The sequence below is a fragment of the Truncatella angustata genome (genome assembly GCF_020726525.1).
Source record: "Truncatella angustata strain MPI-SDFR-AT-0073 chromosome Unknown BKA67scaffold_1, whole genome shotgun sequence".
Lineage (NCBI taxonomy): Eukaryota > Fungi > Ascomycota > Sordariomycetes > Amphisphaeriales > Sporocadaceae > Truncatella > Truncatella angustata.
This window is the reverse complement of record NW_025763381.1, coordinates 1,690,640-1,706,057: the sequence shown is the minus strand read 5'-3', so window position 1 is coordinate 1,706,057 and position 15,418 is coordinate 1,690,640. Positions and strand designations below refer to the sequence as shown.

The 15,418-nt window shown below is 49.0% G+C and overlaps 4 protein-coding genes across 4 annotated transcripts; 2 read left to right on the top strand and 2 right to left on the bottom strand.

Annotated features, from left to right (window-relative positions):
• Positions 1-343: 343 nt before the first annotated feature.
• Positions 344-2,670, bottom strand: BKA67DRAFT_589459 (prolyl oligopeptidase; the record flags this gene model as incomplete). Its single annotated transcript, XM_046104462.1, has 5 exons — positions 344-736; positions 797-960; positions 1,007-1,097; positions 1,147-2,127; positions 2,182-2,670. 5 exons carry the CDS (start codon positions 2,668-2,670, stop codon positions 344-346), a joined length of 2,118 nt encoding a protein of 705 aa, XP_045963552.1.
• A 3,665-nt stretch (positions 2,671-6,335) lies between these two features.
• Positions 6,336-7,263, top strand: BKA67DRAFT_511672 (uncharacterized protein; the record flags this gene model as incomplete). Its single annotated transcript, XM_046097415.1, has 2 exons — positions 6,336-6,484; positions 6,573-7,263. 2 exons carry the CDS (start codon positions 6,336-6,338, stop codon positions 7,261-7,263), a joined length of 840 nt encoding a protein of 279 aa, XP_045963551.1.
• Positions 7,264-7,723: 460 nt separating this feature from the next.
• BKA67DRAFT_652650 (EAP30/Vps36 family-domain-containing protein) lies at positions 7,724-9,861 on the bottom strand (the record flags this gene model as incomplete). Its single annotated transcript, XM_046106204.1, has 3 exons — positions 7,724-9,430; positions 9,510-9,645; positions 9,761-9,861. 3 exons carry the CDS (start codon positions 9,859-9,861, stop codon positions 7,724-7,726), a joined length of 1,944 nt encoding a protein of 647 aa, XP_045963550.1.
• A 1,375-nt stretch (positions 9,862-11,236) lies between these two features.
• BKA67DRAFT_509204 (SAC3/GANP/Nin1/mts3/eIF-3 p25 family-domain-containing protein) lies at positions 11,237-12,460 on the top strand (the record flags this gene model as incomplete). The annotated part of the gene is made up of 2 exons (XM_046097223.1): positions 11,237-12,189; positions 12,247-12,460. The coding sequence occupies 2 exons, from the start codon at positions 11,237-11,239 to the stop codon at positions 12,458-12,460; spliced, it is 1,167 nt and encodes a 388-aa protein (XP_045963549.1).
• Positions 12,461-15,418: the final 2,958 nt, after the last annotated feature.

Below are 15,418 nucleotides of genomic sequence, written 5' to 3'. Positions count from 1 at the left end.
TGATTACATCATTCGCATTCTCGCCTCAATTTCCGTTGAGCCGGCGAACCAGGGTGTTGTCGTTGTTGGAAAAAGTTGTCGGTATCAAGCTTGAAGAGCTGACGGGCAGCTCCCTTGAAGCTCTCAGGATAGGAAGCAACTCAGCAGCTGTTCGCTAGACAACTGCACTGGACTTATGCTGTTGTAGTTCATTCATTGGCCTGAAGGTTCATTCTTACGGAAATTCACTATTCAATTATCCATTCCGCCTGTAACATCAAATGAGAATTGCGGCAGCACATATCCGTACAAAAGACTGGCAGTAAAGCAATTACTAATCAACACCAATCAGCATTCTGATTCATTATTCCCTTGTTGCGATACCTGACCACTCATTGATCCACGCAAAGACTTGACGATTCCATTCGAGTACATTCTCTTCTCTCGACACAACATGATTCTCATCCGGAAAACTCAAAAATCTCGTCGGTGTGCCAAGCGCTTTCAGTGTGTGAAAAGCTGCCAATCCCTCAGTAATCGGGCAGCGGTAATCCTTGTCGCTATGAACTACTAGCATCGGAGTTTTCCAGTTCTGGAGCAAATCGGGACGCGCTGGATTATATCGCTCCAAGCCATCAAAATTGCTCCATATGAAAGGCGGGCCACCAAATTCGCGATAGAATTGTGGCAAGGCGTCGGTCTGTAGAAGGAACGTGGGCAAGTGGAATATGCCATCATGGCAGACGAGAGCTTTGAACTAGCGAACCAATATTAGTCAAGTGATCTCGTAGTAAGGTGGATTGTGTAGAAGCCCTACTCGACGCCCGAGGTCTTGTCCCTGGATCCAATTCATCATGTACCCACCCCAGCTACCGCCTGCGGCCACCGCGTTGTCCATATCAATTCCAGGCATATGCTTGATGTGTTCGAGGCAGTTGACTAGATCGTCATATGGACGGCCTCCCCAATTATCTTGGATGGCTGTACAAAATCAGTTTCGATCTATACTTTAACCTTTTTAACATACCTTCAGCCATTTCCAAGCCAAAGCCATCACTTCCGGTGATGTTGGGTGCTACGACGATGTAGCCTTGCTCAGCCCATACTAATAGATTCCACTGTGGCCATTAGTGAAGTTCTGTCATCATATCCAGCGGGGCGACTAACCCACGCATTCCATTCATCATCCCAAGAATCATTGGGTCCTCCGTGGACTTGGAGACATAGCGGATACTTTTTCTTGCTTGGGTCAAAATCCCTCGGTTTGATCACCCAAGCGTGGACAAAGTAGTCTGCGGTGCCTTCAAAATATATCTCCGAGACCTGCTTGGGCGATAAACCAATATTGTTTAGTTTTGAGGTTTTGGAAACGATCCACGGATCAGATTCTATCATGGGGCAGCTATCAATGATTTGACAGATCCAAGGTTCGACGAAGCTGGAACTTGTCACAAGCAGCTTGGTAGTACTCCCGTCTTCTGGTCGAAACTGGTGATACGCTGAAACGGACCCGTTACGGAATATGATCTGAGGACAGGCGTTTGGCAGGAGGTTCAGCTTGAACAAAGCGACTCTCCCGGAATCCTTGGCCTGGATATAAACAGAGTGACCGTCCAGCGCAAACTCAAAATATGCCGGTTTCAAGCCCCAACTCTTGCCTGTCACCATCGCGCAAACGTCGATAGCACTGCATGACTCCACATGTTTTATCCATATTGATTTTTCCAAAGGCTTTTCAAAGGATGATCTCAGGAAAGCGATCATGGTCCCGTTGGGACTAAACCTAGGCTGGGAACAGTGACCGTCTCCTGTTGTTGATTGAGGATGGACGTCTTGCTGTAAGCAAATCTTTAAAGGGCCCGAAGTGCTGGCATCGGAGAAGGAGCTCAAGGGGAGATGGTAGATGCTGGTCAACCGAGCGTTTCGGGGATGGTTTACGTTTTGTTCGGTGGCAGAGAATATGATGCCCCGATCGCTTATGTCGAATTCTTTCCTGCGATCTCCTGGCTCATACATGAAAGGTGGTGCGGTTAATGTCGTATCCCGCAGGACATTTTTCAATGGCTTGTTTAGTTTCCAATCACCGTCCTCTCTGACCAAACTAGTGTACCATAGTGTAGAGTGTTGTGATCCAGGATACGAGTCCCACTATATGAAGGTTGAGAGTCAGTTCCTCCTAGAATTAAAGTGACAGGCACTTACTATACGAGGATTCCAATTGTCAGTGACTCTAGCTGTATGCGGTTTCTTGTCGTTTTCCTTGTTATAGAGGATACCCTTAACATCTGCAAGCCCGGCAACCACGAAAGCTATAGAGCCATTCTTCAGGGCCTTGACTTTGAGAGACTTTACTGGTGCTTCGATAAAGTCCACGATGGATGGCTCGGCCGCAGGTGTGTCAGCATCAATCGTCTTGATCCATGTATACCCTTCTTCTCTTTGACTCAGATACAGAACTGTATTGGTGCCATTACCAAGCCAGACTACGTCTCTAGCCTTCTCATCAGCAATCAACTGCTCTGTTTTGCCTGTACCAATATGCAGGACACGGTATTCTGTTGAGGTTTTCCCTCCAACTTCGTGAGTTGATTGGCTGAACAATGCAAGTGTCCCGTCATGATTTGGAACTGCCGGGCCCCGTTGGGGAAGGGCAACGAGCAATTCTGGTGTAAATTTAGGTACAACAACCATACTGACCACGGCGATATCTCACAGCAAAACAAACAAGGCTTGACTGCCGGTTTCTTGGATGAATTTGACAGTTGTATCATGGGTACGCGATAAAAAAAGACCCGTCTTCGATCAGAGCAGTACGCAGACCATTGCGAGGCCTAGGCGTAATCGTTTTGTTGGATGGCAAGCCAATGACGCGGCGGGCAGCCAAGAAAGGCTCCTTTTCCTTCAAGAATTCGGCTGCCTGGGATGGAGCTTGGTACAATTCCCACTAGGCCGGTTATTGCCAGCCATGTACGTACGCGAGGAGTGGTTAACAAAAGATTTGAATCCTACTCAGAAGCTTTTGCATTATATAAAGAAAAGTGTCAATATTTGCAATTGTGGTTACTGCGTGCTCGCGTAGGGGGTTGGAGGTTGCAGCAACAAGCACCACGAAACTGAACATCATGATGCAGTATGAGAATGACTGCAGTTGATTGAGTTGTTGTAATGCATGCCTTGAATTGCGTAGTAATTGAGGGTGAATATATATATTTAAATATTTCATTGAGCGAAATCTTTGTACGTGATCGCTGGTGCAATGTTTTAATGAATAGTAGAAATTTGACATAAAAAGTAAGTTTATTGCAAAAGTCAACGAACAAAGAAAAGTTCCTTGGCCCTGCATAAGTGACTTCTTCACCTAGTCTAGGGTCGCATTTAACGTGTTGATCTATCCTAAGTTAGTCTAGCTGGCAATCTACGGAGTCCAGGTGAACATTATTGGATACAGGCTATTCAGATAGCAGGAACTGGATATTGCTATGCGCAAAGGGTCTCTTGCATGAACAACCATCATGTCGCACAGCCAGCAGTACATGTAAGCAATGAGTATAACGTGTACACATAAGTGGCTCAAAAACATCGCCTCATTTATTATTATGCAATCATTTTGCTTTCAACCTCTTTGACGCCTAGGACACCACCACCTTCGCCTAAAGCCCCCATTCTAAATTCACAGCAACACTGCAGACTGTTATCACCACCACAACCAATGTCCACACCACTCTCAATTTGTCGACATATTTGCAATGTCGATACCTCCTTCGAAATTATCGTCATGGTGGTCCTAAGCACCATGAATACCTTCTGGCCACCCCAGGTGGTGAAGGCAGGAAACAGGTTTAAGCTCATAGGATATTTCAAATACACTACCCAATGCACCAGTTATCAGGCGGATGAGTTAGCATAATTATCATGGCACGTACAGCGTGGTCTTCCAAGATCATATGGATCACCATGTTTTATCTTGATTAACGTGTTTCTTGTCAACTGAGAGACTGCCTTGGTTGGTGGAATGAATAGTGCGACCGACTAGCTGCAGATCCACAGTCGAACCTCAATCCCAAGTTCAATATCGAGAACCTTTGATCCTCCTCAGAATCAGACCCATTTGCGTGGTGATAATTTACTACACGCAGCAAGTCAGTGAAGAAGGTAGAATATATAGTTCATATCATTATAACAGTACTCCGGGACACCCTTTGGTTAGAGTCTATCCCCATTTCTTGAAGTGAGCCCAGTATGTATTCTCATCGTCTTGTCAGTTTATTACCAAATATAGAGATAGGATAGCCACTGACGATACAGTAATATATTTCCCACACATGAGCTGCATAATATCTTGTACGTCTCAGCCTTGAGAATGGTCCAACTCCCGTAGTTCCTCCTCTTTCCGATCAATGTGTTGTATAGGAAAGCGTATTTCCACTGTAATCGTAGTCCTCCGCATGTAAGGAGAAATGAAGATGTGGAGAGGAAGAGCTCTGAGAATTTTCAGGCTATGAAGTAGACTACTTCTATTATATCACTGATAACTGCTCGCAACAGACATCAATCGTTTCAGGCGACACAATGGGCAATGAATATGATTGAATCGCCATTCCACGTGGCATGCCAGTTCCGTGCCCGGTGGGTAGGGGTGGTCTTAGATCTCATGCCGTTTCAAACTATAAGAGAGGAAGCTCAGTCCCAAACTAACATTATTAGCATCGCCAACCCTCACGGTCTGGCCAAATGCCACCACTAGTACAGCCTCAGCACACCTACCTTGGGTTGTCTGTACAGCGTCTTACGCAGTGTCACATAATTGTGGAAGATGCAATACCTGGCAAGTAGTCCTCCGTCAGGGCCTCTGCGGATGCTTCTCTGAATTTGAGCTCTCAGCATCGAGTGATTTTTGCCACAGTCCAGGTGCTCTGACGCTGACGGTGGGCATTCATTCGCCGTAAGAAGAGATAGAATTAACCTAGTCGCTCGTGCCACTAGGTCTGGATATCCTCGGTCATCCCTTCGAAAGGGACATTCCAAAAATCATAGGAAATACCATTATCCAGTCATCAAAACCTCCCAACCAGCTGCGCAGACGGCAGTGCTACAATTAGGCACTTACTCGCAAGCTTGACAGCTTGGTATTCAGAGAAGCGGGAACACGTCCGCCATAACTGTGCGAGAGTATGTATATATAGACTAGGAGTATGCACCGGAGGCAAGAGATGTCTTAGTGCAACACACCTGTTGGGTGGGGCAAAGCAGTATGTGAGATCTGCTGCAATCATTCCACGGGTACCATTGACGATAGTTGCCATCAATGCGGTAGGGCACCGCAGACAAGACGGTCTCAATTGAGTTTATTTTCTTTGTTTTCAAGACGCTGATAATTCATGTGTGGAAAGCTTTCATAGCATCCGGAGGGGCGCTCTGTAGGAGAGCCCAGCAAGCATGTTGGCCAAAACCCTGTTACGATAATATCCACTTAGCAATACATGCAATTTTCTGTTCTTGGACGATGCGAGGGACTTTTTCCTCACAGATACCACCTTACAACCTTAGTAGTATATTATAATTTCAGTTAGATTCTCGAGAATAAACCGTACCTCACCCGGGAGGTCCACCTCTGGGCTAACTTAATAGAAGGAAGTATGTCTTAATCGCAAAGCTAATGCACAATATCTATAATGATTATAGTCCCGATAGCGGCTCTCCCACTGCGAGATATCCCAGCACTGTGAAGCCTGCAAATCCGTATTTCCAGCGCCTTAGTAACGCCGCAGCGCACCCTTCGGCGCTTGATCTCGCGGTAATTGTCACCGAACCAGGCATGCTCCGGTAGCGGCTTCTAGCGACATCAGGCTTACTCTGGCTTAGAAAATGGATGGATATGAGTCGCCGAACTTCCAATCCAGCTTATCTCTAGGATATAATCATACGATAACCCGTAAGAAAAGCACGTCTGATCGCGTTCTTCGACAGGGTTGGTGATGGAAATGTCAACAGCTCGACCGTTACAATAGTCCCTTCTCCTGCAGCTTTCTTGTAGAGTACATCTTCAATTTACCAAGACATCTCTACGAGATTTGGATGGCGTCGTTCTCAAGTTTTGTGATCATCATCAAAGAAGCATCCCCGTGAAGCACTTTCCCACTGCGGAATGCGCAGAGCGTTCTTGGACAAGCTTACGAACACACAATAAAGGGGAAGAAGAGACCGGTGGCAGTTGGTTGGCGGGTACGAAAAGGGTTCTGTTTTATTTTACTTCATTCTTTTGGGCAAACGGGAAGCCTTCATTCAGTATGAGAGACGAGGTCCAAACCCAAAGACTGGCACCCTCGCTCGATCCGCGAGCGCCGCATATCGTCCCCATGTCAACGAAACCTCCAACGGAAGAAGTCAAGGCGCAGCTGCAGAAGACCTGGAACACCAAGAACCTGGGCACCCGGCTGGCCGCTGACTTTGCCAGCGCAGCTTGCGCCGCCTCCATGGTCGCGCCGCTGATTTCTATCATCGACAGGTAAGTCTTTGCGCGGCCCAGTCTACGTGACCGTCCCAACGCCACAAGGTCGTGAAAGGTCCCACGCTGACTTGTCTCTCCACCTCAGGTCGATCATGGAAAACGCCTCGGGTCGCCAGTCCCTCGGCAGCGCGCTCAAGTCCTCGCTCGCGGCCTTCCTGCGACGGCCCCATACATTCCTCTTCTCGAAGCCTGTGGCCCTGATCTTCATGGTGTACGGAGGCACCTACCTAACGGCCAACACGCTCGACACGGCCTCGTCGACGGTGTACAACAAGCCGGCGACGCACGTGGCGGCGGGCACGATCAAGTTCGCCAGCGGCTCCGCGGCCAACGTCGGTCTTGGCATCTACAAGGACCAGGTCTACGTGAAGCTGTTCGGGCCGCAAGGGCCGCCGCGGTCGGTGCCCCTGCCGTCGTACGTGCTGTTCACGCTGCGGGACTGCATGACCATCTTCGCGTCGTTCAACGTGCCGCCCCTGCTCGGCCCCGTGCTGTCGGACCACCTCTCGCACGAGTTCCAGAAGAAGATCTCCGGGCAGACCGTCGCGCAGTTCGCCGCCCCGGCCGCGATCCAGCTCTTCAGCACGCCCCTGCACCTGCTGGGCCTGGACCTTTACAACCGCCCCTCCCAGACCTGGGGAGATCGCTGGTCGGCGGTCAAGAAGAACTGGGCCGTCAGTGTGGCCGCCAGAGTGTGTAGAATCGTGCCTGCTTTCGGGGTCGGTGGCGTGGTGAACACGCGTGTCAGGCGAAACCTGATGCAGAAGTTGACTTAGGAACACAAGACAAGTTACCATGATAGAGGCGTCTTTTAGAGATAGACACGGGACTTCTGCGCCTGGCCTGGCCCGACTTCTGTTACCGTTGACAGATATGTCGTTCTTAGAGGATGGTACAGCTTCATTTTTTTTATTTGATTTTTCTTTTGGCGTTGGTGGTTTCTGGACCAAGACACTCTCCCCTCATGTCTAATGTCTAATGACCAAACGATGGAAATAGAAAGCATAGACTTTTTCTTTTAGAACAGAAGCTTCAGAGCATGTGTACACAAGTAGTATAGAGACGCTTAAATTCAATTGTTTGCAAACTCCTGAGACATGTTCGGATTGGTCTTGTCTAAAGGGAGCAAAACGGCTATTATCTGTTCCTGGAGCTAACTTGCTCTGGGGCTGACGTGGCGAGCGATATGAGTGCCTGGATTTCTCGACTGCTCGTCTTGAGCCTTCTAGTTCTCTTCTAAATGATACCAGACTCTTTCAAAGACTTGAGAATCTTATCCACCTCCTTATCTTGCTTAGGTCGGTTGCGGTGCTCGCCAGTATCAATGTAGTTCTCCCAGAACTTGAGGCCCTCTATGCCTTCTTCGCGGCACAGCACCCCACGTTCCTCGGCCATCTCAAGCTCTTCCTCGGCGACTCCAATGCTCCAGCCAAATCTTTCAGCTGCATCTTGTGCTGTGACGCCACGGCCAAACTCCTGCCAGTCCCACGGGACTTCTCGGTCAGGGGGTATGTCATGTAGATCACGAAGCCAGGCGAGAAGAGCCTTGATAGTGCTTTCATCCGTCCTGTCGCGACCCTGGACGACCAAGACACCACTTTTGAATGTTCTCAGTCGTACTGGGAGCTTGAGCTTCTCCCAGAGCCGTGCTGCCTTCTCGAAGTCGTTTGGGCTGACCAATTCCACACCTCCTCGAGCTCGATTAAACATTGCCCAGAGGTCGATCAAGCTGACAATGCCTCCTGCCTTCTTGAGCACGCCCCTGGCATCATCTGTGAGGAACTCGGCAAGATTCCTCGACAGTTCGGACAGATACAAATTCTCAGCACCAGATCCACCTCCGCCACCGACAATGTCCTTTGTAGTTATGAGGCCAAGTTGGTTTGCCGACTCTGCCAACAAGGCATTTGCCTCAGAGGTTGCGGCGCCTGTGCCGCTATTAGCTTGCCTAGCGAACGATTCTGCCAGCGCCACGATGTGCTTGGCAGATGCCATTAAAGCTTCGAGGTCTTCAAACGCGTTGCCAATAACTAGTTCGTTATTCTTCCGCCTATCGAGCCCCATTTTCTCGAGACCAGCAATACCGGCAGTCTTGATCCGACCCGCGCCAGAATCCGATCTTGACAGAGGACTCGATGCGTCACCTCCAGCCCTGCTACTGTTACTGCTAGGAACAGGAGGCGCTTCTTGTAGTAGCCATTTCCGTTGCGTCATGGATCCCTTGAGCCTTTCATAGAATATCTTGTCGCCACCCCCTCGGAATGAGATCTTGACGCTTTCCGGGTTCTCCAGCCCAAGGGGACTGCCAGGCTTCAGCACGGGCCCAGGCGAGTCACTCCTTGGTTGTTCATGGTCCTGAACGACATGCTTAGGAATGTCATGGGAGATCAACTGTGCTCCGCAGATCTCACAGGACAAGAGTGAGGGATGATTGAGGAAAGTGCACCTCGGACACTCGAAGCCAGCGTCCTTGTCTGTAGAGGAGAAGCGAGGCGACGACGATGGGGCCACCAAAGAACCGGGGGCCTCGTGCAGTACGTCCGGTTGCGGCGGGAGAGGTACTGGACCCTCTAATCTGGATACAGAGTTGGAAGGCTGCCTGTTGGTAGCGCTGGATATTGTTGCCTTCAGGACATGGGTCAGGGCGGGCTTGATGCCACATGCCAGGCATGGAGGTAGGGGGGTATGCGCGTTGGCTGTGGTCGGATCGAAGTTGGATGGCACCGGGTTGGGGAAGCTACAGATGGAGCAAACCCATGTGGCCGAAGTCGCCGGCGCCGAGGGGGTATTTGAAGAGCGGAATCTGGAATCGGCGGTCGGTGCTGGAGAGGCTGTAACGCTTCGCGACGGACTGGCAGTCGTGGGGTTTCGCGAGATCAATGAGCGTCGCTTGGGCGCCTTAGGGATCAGTGTGACCTTGGCGGAAGACTTGAGAAAACCGGCCTGCGCAAGGTATGAGTGATCCGTTTCGCCAAGGGAAACAGGTAGGGAAAAGAAGCAAGCGCTGTGGCTGGATGCCTACGTAGAACTCGTATCTCTCGACATCCTTCAGATCTAGTGCAAGGGAGTGCTTTCGGGGTTCTTGTTGGTCGACATAGCATATGCGATGCGATGTCAGGTACACCTGGCCCTTTTGATGGTCTGGCAGTTTATATTTGCTTTGTTACGAGGTCATGTTAGCGGTATGTGCGAAAGAGCGACTTATCATGTCAAAGGGGGAAAAAAGAAATGTTATGGTCATGTCGCCATCATGGGATGGAGTGCTCAACTCACCCCTCATATAACCCCACGTTATCCTGCACAAAGAGCAGCACTTCATCGGGGAGGTAGGAGGGCCGCAGGGCTGTCGTGAGGTCGATTTGTTTTAAAAACATCCGTCATGTCGTTCAAAAAGGGACGTATTTGATATGCTCTGCCCAGGCGACTTTAAAGTGTAGTTCAGAAAGGCAAATGTTGCGGCTGGTCCTGTGTCCTGTGTCCTGACGTCGTGCAGTCCACGTAACGACATTTGAACTGGAAATAACTGAAGCAATTAATTAATAAGGCATCATACATATTACCGCTATCAGTGACACATGAGTTCTCTGGCAATGCACAGGGGCAGGGGGGGGGGAGCTGCAAAGATGCTAACTTGCTGTAGGCCCCACCAGCGTTATCCGCTAAGGCGACCTAGGTTAGAGAGTTCTAACCTTACTACAAATCTCAAGACTCCGCAGGTATTGACGTTAAACTAGACTACTTGGTATTGTGCTTTCGAGTGACTGTTAGACTAGGTGAAGAGTTCAGTCGGATTTTCATAAGCCCGCAGGATCAGAAATAGACAAGACAGGCGCTCGTTGGTTACTGTAAGCAATTACCTAAAAAGAAAAATGGGGTCAGTGGGCTCTTTTTCCTTTTCTCCACTTCATTGTTCCCCGTTCTCTTCCATTCCACCCTTCCAGCCCAAAGTCGACTTCTTTCTTAATTACGTGCGCAACCACACAACTGGTTCATTCACACTTCTTCCACATCCTCCCGTAGTTCGCGTACGCCATCAAGATATTACCACCGCGGAGCTGTCTTTGTTGAAACTCGACGGACATCAAACACCTGCATCACAGCGACCGGGTTTTCGATACTGTTGATCCCCCCGTGCTAACTAACCAATATTCGAAAAGCTGAACCTCAACCCATCCACTTAAAATCGACGACATCGCCAATATCGCCATGTCGTGGGCTTCGATACCGCCGCCGCCCGGCATCCAATCAGGCTCATATGGGTACCCTCAAAGTACGTTCCGTGATAGATCACCGCATCCCAACCATCATTTGCATGGATACCCACCGTCACTTGGCTCCTCACACAACAACCCTACTTTTACATACCAACAGGCTCACTTGAGCATTGTCACAAATGCTAACTCGGCCTCAAACACAGCCGCTACTGCTTTCACTCCCGTTATCGCCCGAACAGCCGGCTTTGGTCAACCTTTTCCACCTCAGCCTCCGTACCCCAACGCATATGCCATGCCTGCTAATCCACCACAAAATGTAAATCCGCCTCCCGCCCTCGGGAATGCTCAGCAACAACAGCCACAGCAAGACCAGAAAATAGACTGGCCAGATTCGGTCCGTTCGTATGTCCAACGCTCCTTCGAAAAGAAGAACATGATACCCGACGTGTCCAAGGAGGAGATGCAGGCCCAACTGAAGGAAACCATCTCACAAGCCAAGGACAGCGGATCAATGTATTCCACCGACTGGAACTCCATGCCTCTACCGCAACATATTATCCAGGGCAACCGCCTCCAGGCTCTCTATGGACACGGAGGCATAGGCACCACTTCCGCCGTTTTAGCTCATGCCCAATTTCAGCCACAAACTCCTGCCAATGACAAGAAGCGAAAATCAACCGATTTTTCCCAGGCCGACCAGAGCTCTCCCTGGCGTAGTGCCACGCGGCCCTCTCTCCAAGATCGCATCTCGAAGCCCACCGCTGCCTTGTCGCTGGACGAGCCGCTCTCTGCTAAAAGTAAGTTCCAGAAGCAAGCAGAGAAGCGTCAACGTCGCTTCGACGGGGGTTACAAATCCACGTATCGCTCCCCTAGCCCGCCGCCCACGGCTGGACCCGTAGTGGGAACATGCACCGACCTGGAGAAGAGATATCTTCGCTTGACCGCTGCACCCAAGCCCTCCATGGTTCGGCCTGAACAAATATTGCATCAAACACTGGATTTGCTCAAGAAGAAATGGAGAAAGGACCAAAACTACAACTACATCTGTGACCAGTTCAAGTCTATGCGTCAAGATCTGACTGTCCAGCGCATCCGAAATGATTTCACTGTTTCCGTCTATGAGATACACGCCCGGATTGCTTTAGAGAAGGGGGATCTTGGTGAGTATAACCAGTGTCAGACCCAGTTGCGCGCATTGTACGGCATGGGTCTGAAAGGAAGCCCCGTCGAGTTCAAGGCCTATCGTATCTTGTATTTCATTCACACCGCGAACCGTACCGCGTTAAACGACGCCATTGCCGATCTAACACCAGCAGATAAGGAAGAGCGTGCCATCAAGCACGCTCTCAGCGTGCGCTCCGCGCTTGCTCTTGGAAATTATCACAAGTTCTTCCAGCTCTATCTCGATGTCCCGAATATGGGAGCATATCTTATGGATATGTTTGTGAAACGCGAGCGGCTGGCCGCACTAGCAAACATATGTAAAGCGTATGTACATCCGGCGATCCCACGTAACAGATCAAGACATCCTAACCCTATTTATAGTTACAAGCCAGATCTGAAACTGCGTTACATTACCGAAGAACTGGCATTCGAGCACGATGCCGAAGCTGCCCAGTTCATCATTGACCACAATGGTCAGCACTTGCTTGAAGAGCGTGATGACACGATCGTCTTTCTGGCTGGTAAAGCCATGGGACTTTTCGATACTGCGAGATCAGAGGCTTTCCGTCGAGTCGATCTCAAGGGCCAAATATGAACGGTCGCCATTTTTTCTATTGCTCTCTAATTATTCATTTCCCCTACCGTGGCAAGTCTGACCACAATGCCACCCCTGTGAACACACAATATCGAGACGACGTCCCTGTAGCCCCCACGAACTGAAATTGCAGTGTCTCGGCTTTCAGGCAGGTTGTCACGGTCGGCCTCAATAAATCACCATGATCGAGGAGCCGCTTGTATCGGCGAGCGCAATTGGATAAGCTTCCATGTCGTCACTTTTTTTGTGTTCAGCACGAATTCGATTGTCGATCACATGGTGCCACGAATGCTGCCAGGGGACGATGAACGATGCGATATCGTCGACGAAGATTCGTCGGTTTGGTGAAACCATACTTGAAATTCTCTGGAGGATTTGACGAGGTGGTCATGCTATACGGCTATGGACTCGTCAGGGATTCATTCGAGGCGTTTGGAGTTCGTGGACTAAGTGGTCCCGTTCTGTTTGATGATACCCAATGAAGTGCAGTCGTCTTCATGGGCACAAAGCTCTGAATTTCGGTTAATAGGCGTCAGTGGTCGTTGTGCCACAAAAGGCTAGGTGGAGATGGCAATAACTCCATAGTATGATTATCGCTTTTTCGCTATTCAATTGAAAAGTTCTTCTGACAGACTACTTTTTGTTCGTGCTCTCTGGGTAAGGAGGGTTTCATACTAATTATGATTACCGTCATCCTCCTCTTTGTTATCAGCCTCTTAATCAATATCGTCATCCTCTCCCATATCCTTCTCCTTTTCATTATAGCTATTATCGTTGGCTTATTTCCCATTTTGCTCTCCGTCGTCCTCTTCCTCTTCGTCATCCGCTTCCTTGTCATCCCCATTATCATCCTCGTCGCTAGCCCCATTTACAAGTAGACCTGTCTGTGCAATTCCTTTGATCGCTCGGATCAGTGATATATAAAAACTCGTCGTCCGTGCTTGTGAAATTTGCGATCGTTAGAAAATCTCGCTGTAACATGGGCGACACCCTTCCAAATTCAAGCCCGAGTTTCGTCTTGGACTCAGTTAACATCTAAAGACGTTTAAGTCAGACATTCTAGCTCTGGAAACACTGATTCGGTGACTTTTTGTGCTAAAATATTGATAGTCCTGGGTAGAGGTTCAAGATCTGAAGGTCACGCGCGCAAGATTTGGATTCAGCCAGCACATTTTGGGGGTTTCAGCATTTACCTGTCTAATACAGTCCTCCAGTCGACTCAGACTTCTACTACGGTCTCCCGCCAATGGTTAAGGCTGAGGCTTTGCTCCATTCCTGCCTTGGTTACGGTGCTAGCTGTCTTTCCATACAAGGATCGTTCTCGGGACTTGGATTAGTATGTACGATGTCCTGCGTTGTGTCGACGTTGCTAACTTTACGATTCAGATATTCTCCTAGTCTTCTCTCATCACAAGATTTCTATAAGCAGGGTCTGGCAGACTTTACTTATTCCTTCTCGACCTTGGAACTTTCTTAGCCTCCTGACCTGATCTTCCCTTAGCCTCACTGTCTGACAAACATGAAAGACTCTCTGACACGAGTGCTGGTACCACTCAGTCTACAGTCATCGGCGAACAATTTCCCCTCGCAGCATGATTTAGACTGGCGCAGCAAACGCAACTCAGAGTATAAGACTTTTGCATACGAAGCCAAATCTTCAAGCGACTTTTGATAGCTAGTAGCGCTAAGCAGAATCCAATATGTTAAATTTTAATTTCTTTTTGTTATCTAGCGAAACAACGGGCGAACGGACTCCATACGAGAGGGCGGTAAAGATTGTTCGGAGTGGACTCAGGTGTGTCAATGTCTTTCACAAAACCTCCTGAGCTTTTCTCCAGCACACGATTGGGATGCGCAGAAAGATAAATATCGTCCCTGAATCAATCTTTTTGATAACATTCTTTTCCACAAAATAAAGACACTCGGACTGCCGAGTACCAGATCAGAACAGGGGAGGACTAGCATGTCTATGCATAGACTGGTGATAGGTGATGTTGGAAAAGTTGCTTCATGGTGCGAAGTGGCAGAGAGTGGATGCTGAAGAATTCTTGCCGACTGGGCATGGCGTGAGAGACTTTATAAATACAGTGATATACAGACTTAGGAACATGGATCTCTTCAAAGTTAATCTGTCGGGCCTAGTCTTCTGAAGCGTGGGACGATCCCATGTTTAGACAAAGCAGTGAGATAATAATAAAAAAACTTTGCTTGCAATATACTTAAATGAACATAGCATACTCACGACACGAGAATCGAGCATCAGCAGGCGCTCTTCCCGCGCGCACTTGTCAGATGTTGATAGTCTCGCGGGCCACACCTTTTGAAACATTATTGAGTAACGAGCAAGGCCGAGGATGCACCAGCCACTCAACCATGAACTCACAAGGTCTTTGGCTTTGGAAGTACAAAGAGGCTCGCAATGGCTCCAGCTATCGTGAGGGCCGGAGCAGTTTTCCGGATCTGCCGTGGGCATGCCTTTCCCCAACCTCGACATCTTTTTCTCTTCTCTTCCCCCCCCCTCTCCATAAGGATAGATTATAAAGCCCAAAAAGACCACATGGTTCCGGAATTTCGATTTTGATAACTTTCGTTCAAATTTGTCAGTCTGCGCGCCGCGCTCAAATTCCAACTACCAACTTTTTTTTTTTGTTTTAAATTGGCTGGTGTCAGTAATGAGGAACATAAAAGCATGCACGGGCACTAGCAAGACACAAGCACAAGGTCAGTCATCCATCGATTCGTTTATGGTATGCAAGCTACGACACGCTAGCCATCCATCGCATTCCAAACCATACCTCATCTCGTCATACCGCTTCACATACCCACGTTTCCTCGCAGGTTCCCACGTCTCAGGACTTAGCAGTCCGGTACGACCAACGGTCCTCCGACTTGAGTTATTTTCGAAATCCGCCTCCTACCCAGTCATGATCTCAGAAGAAGAAAAAAAAGGTCGCCAAA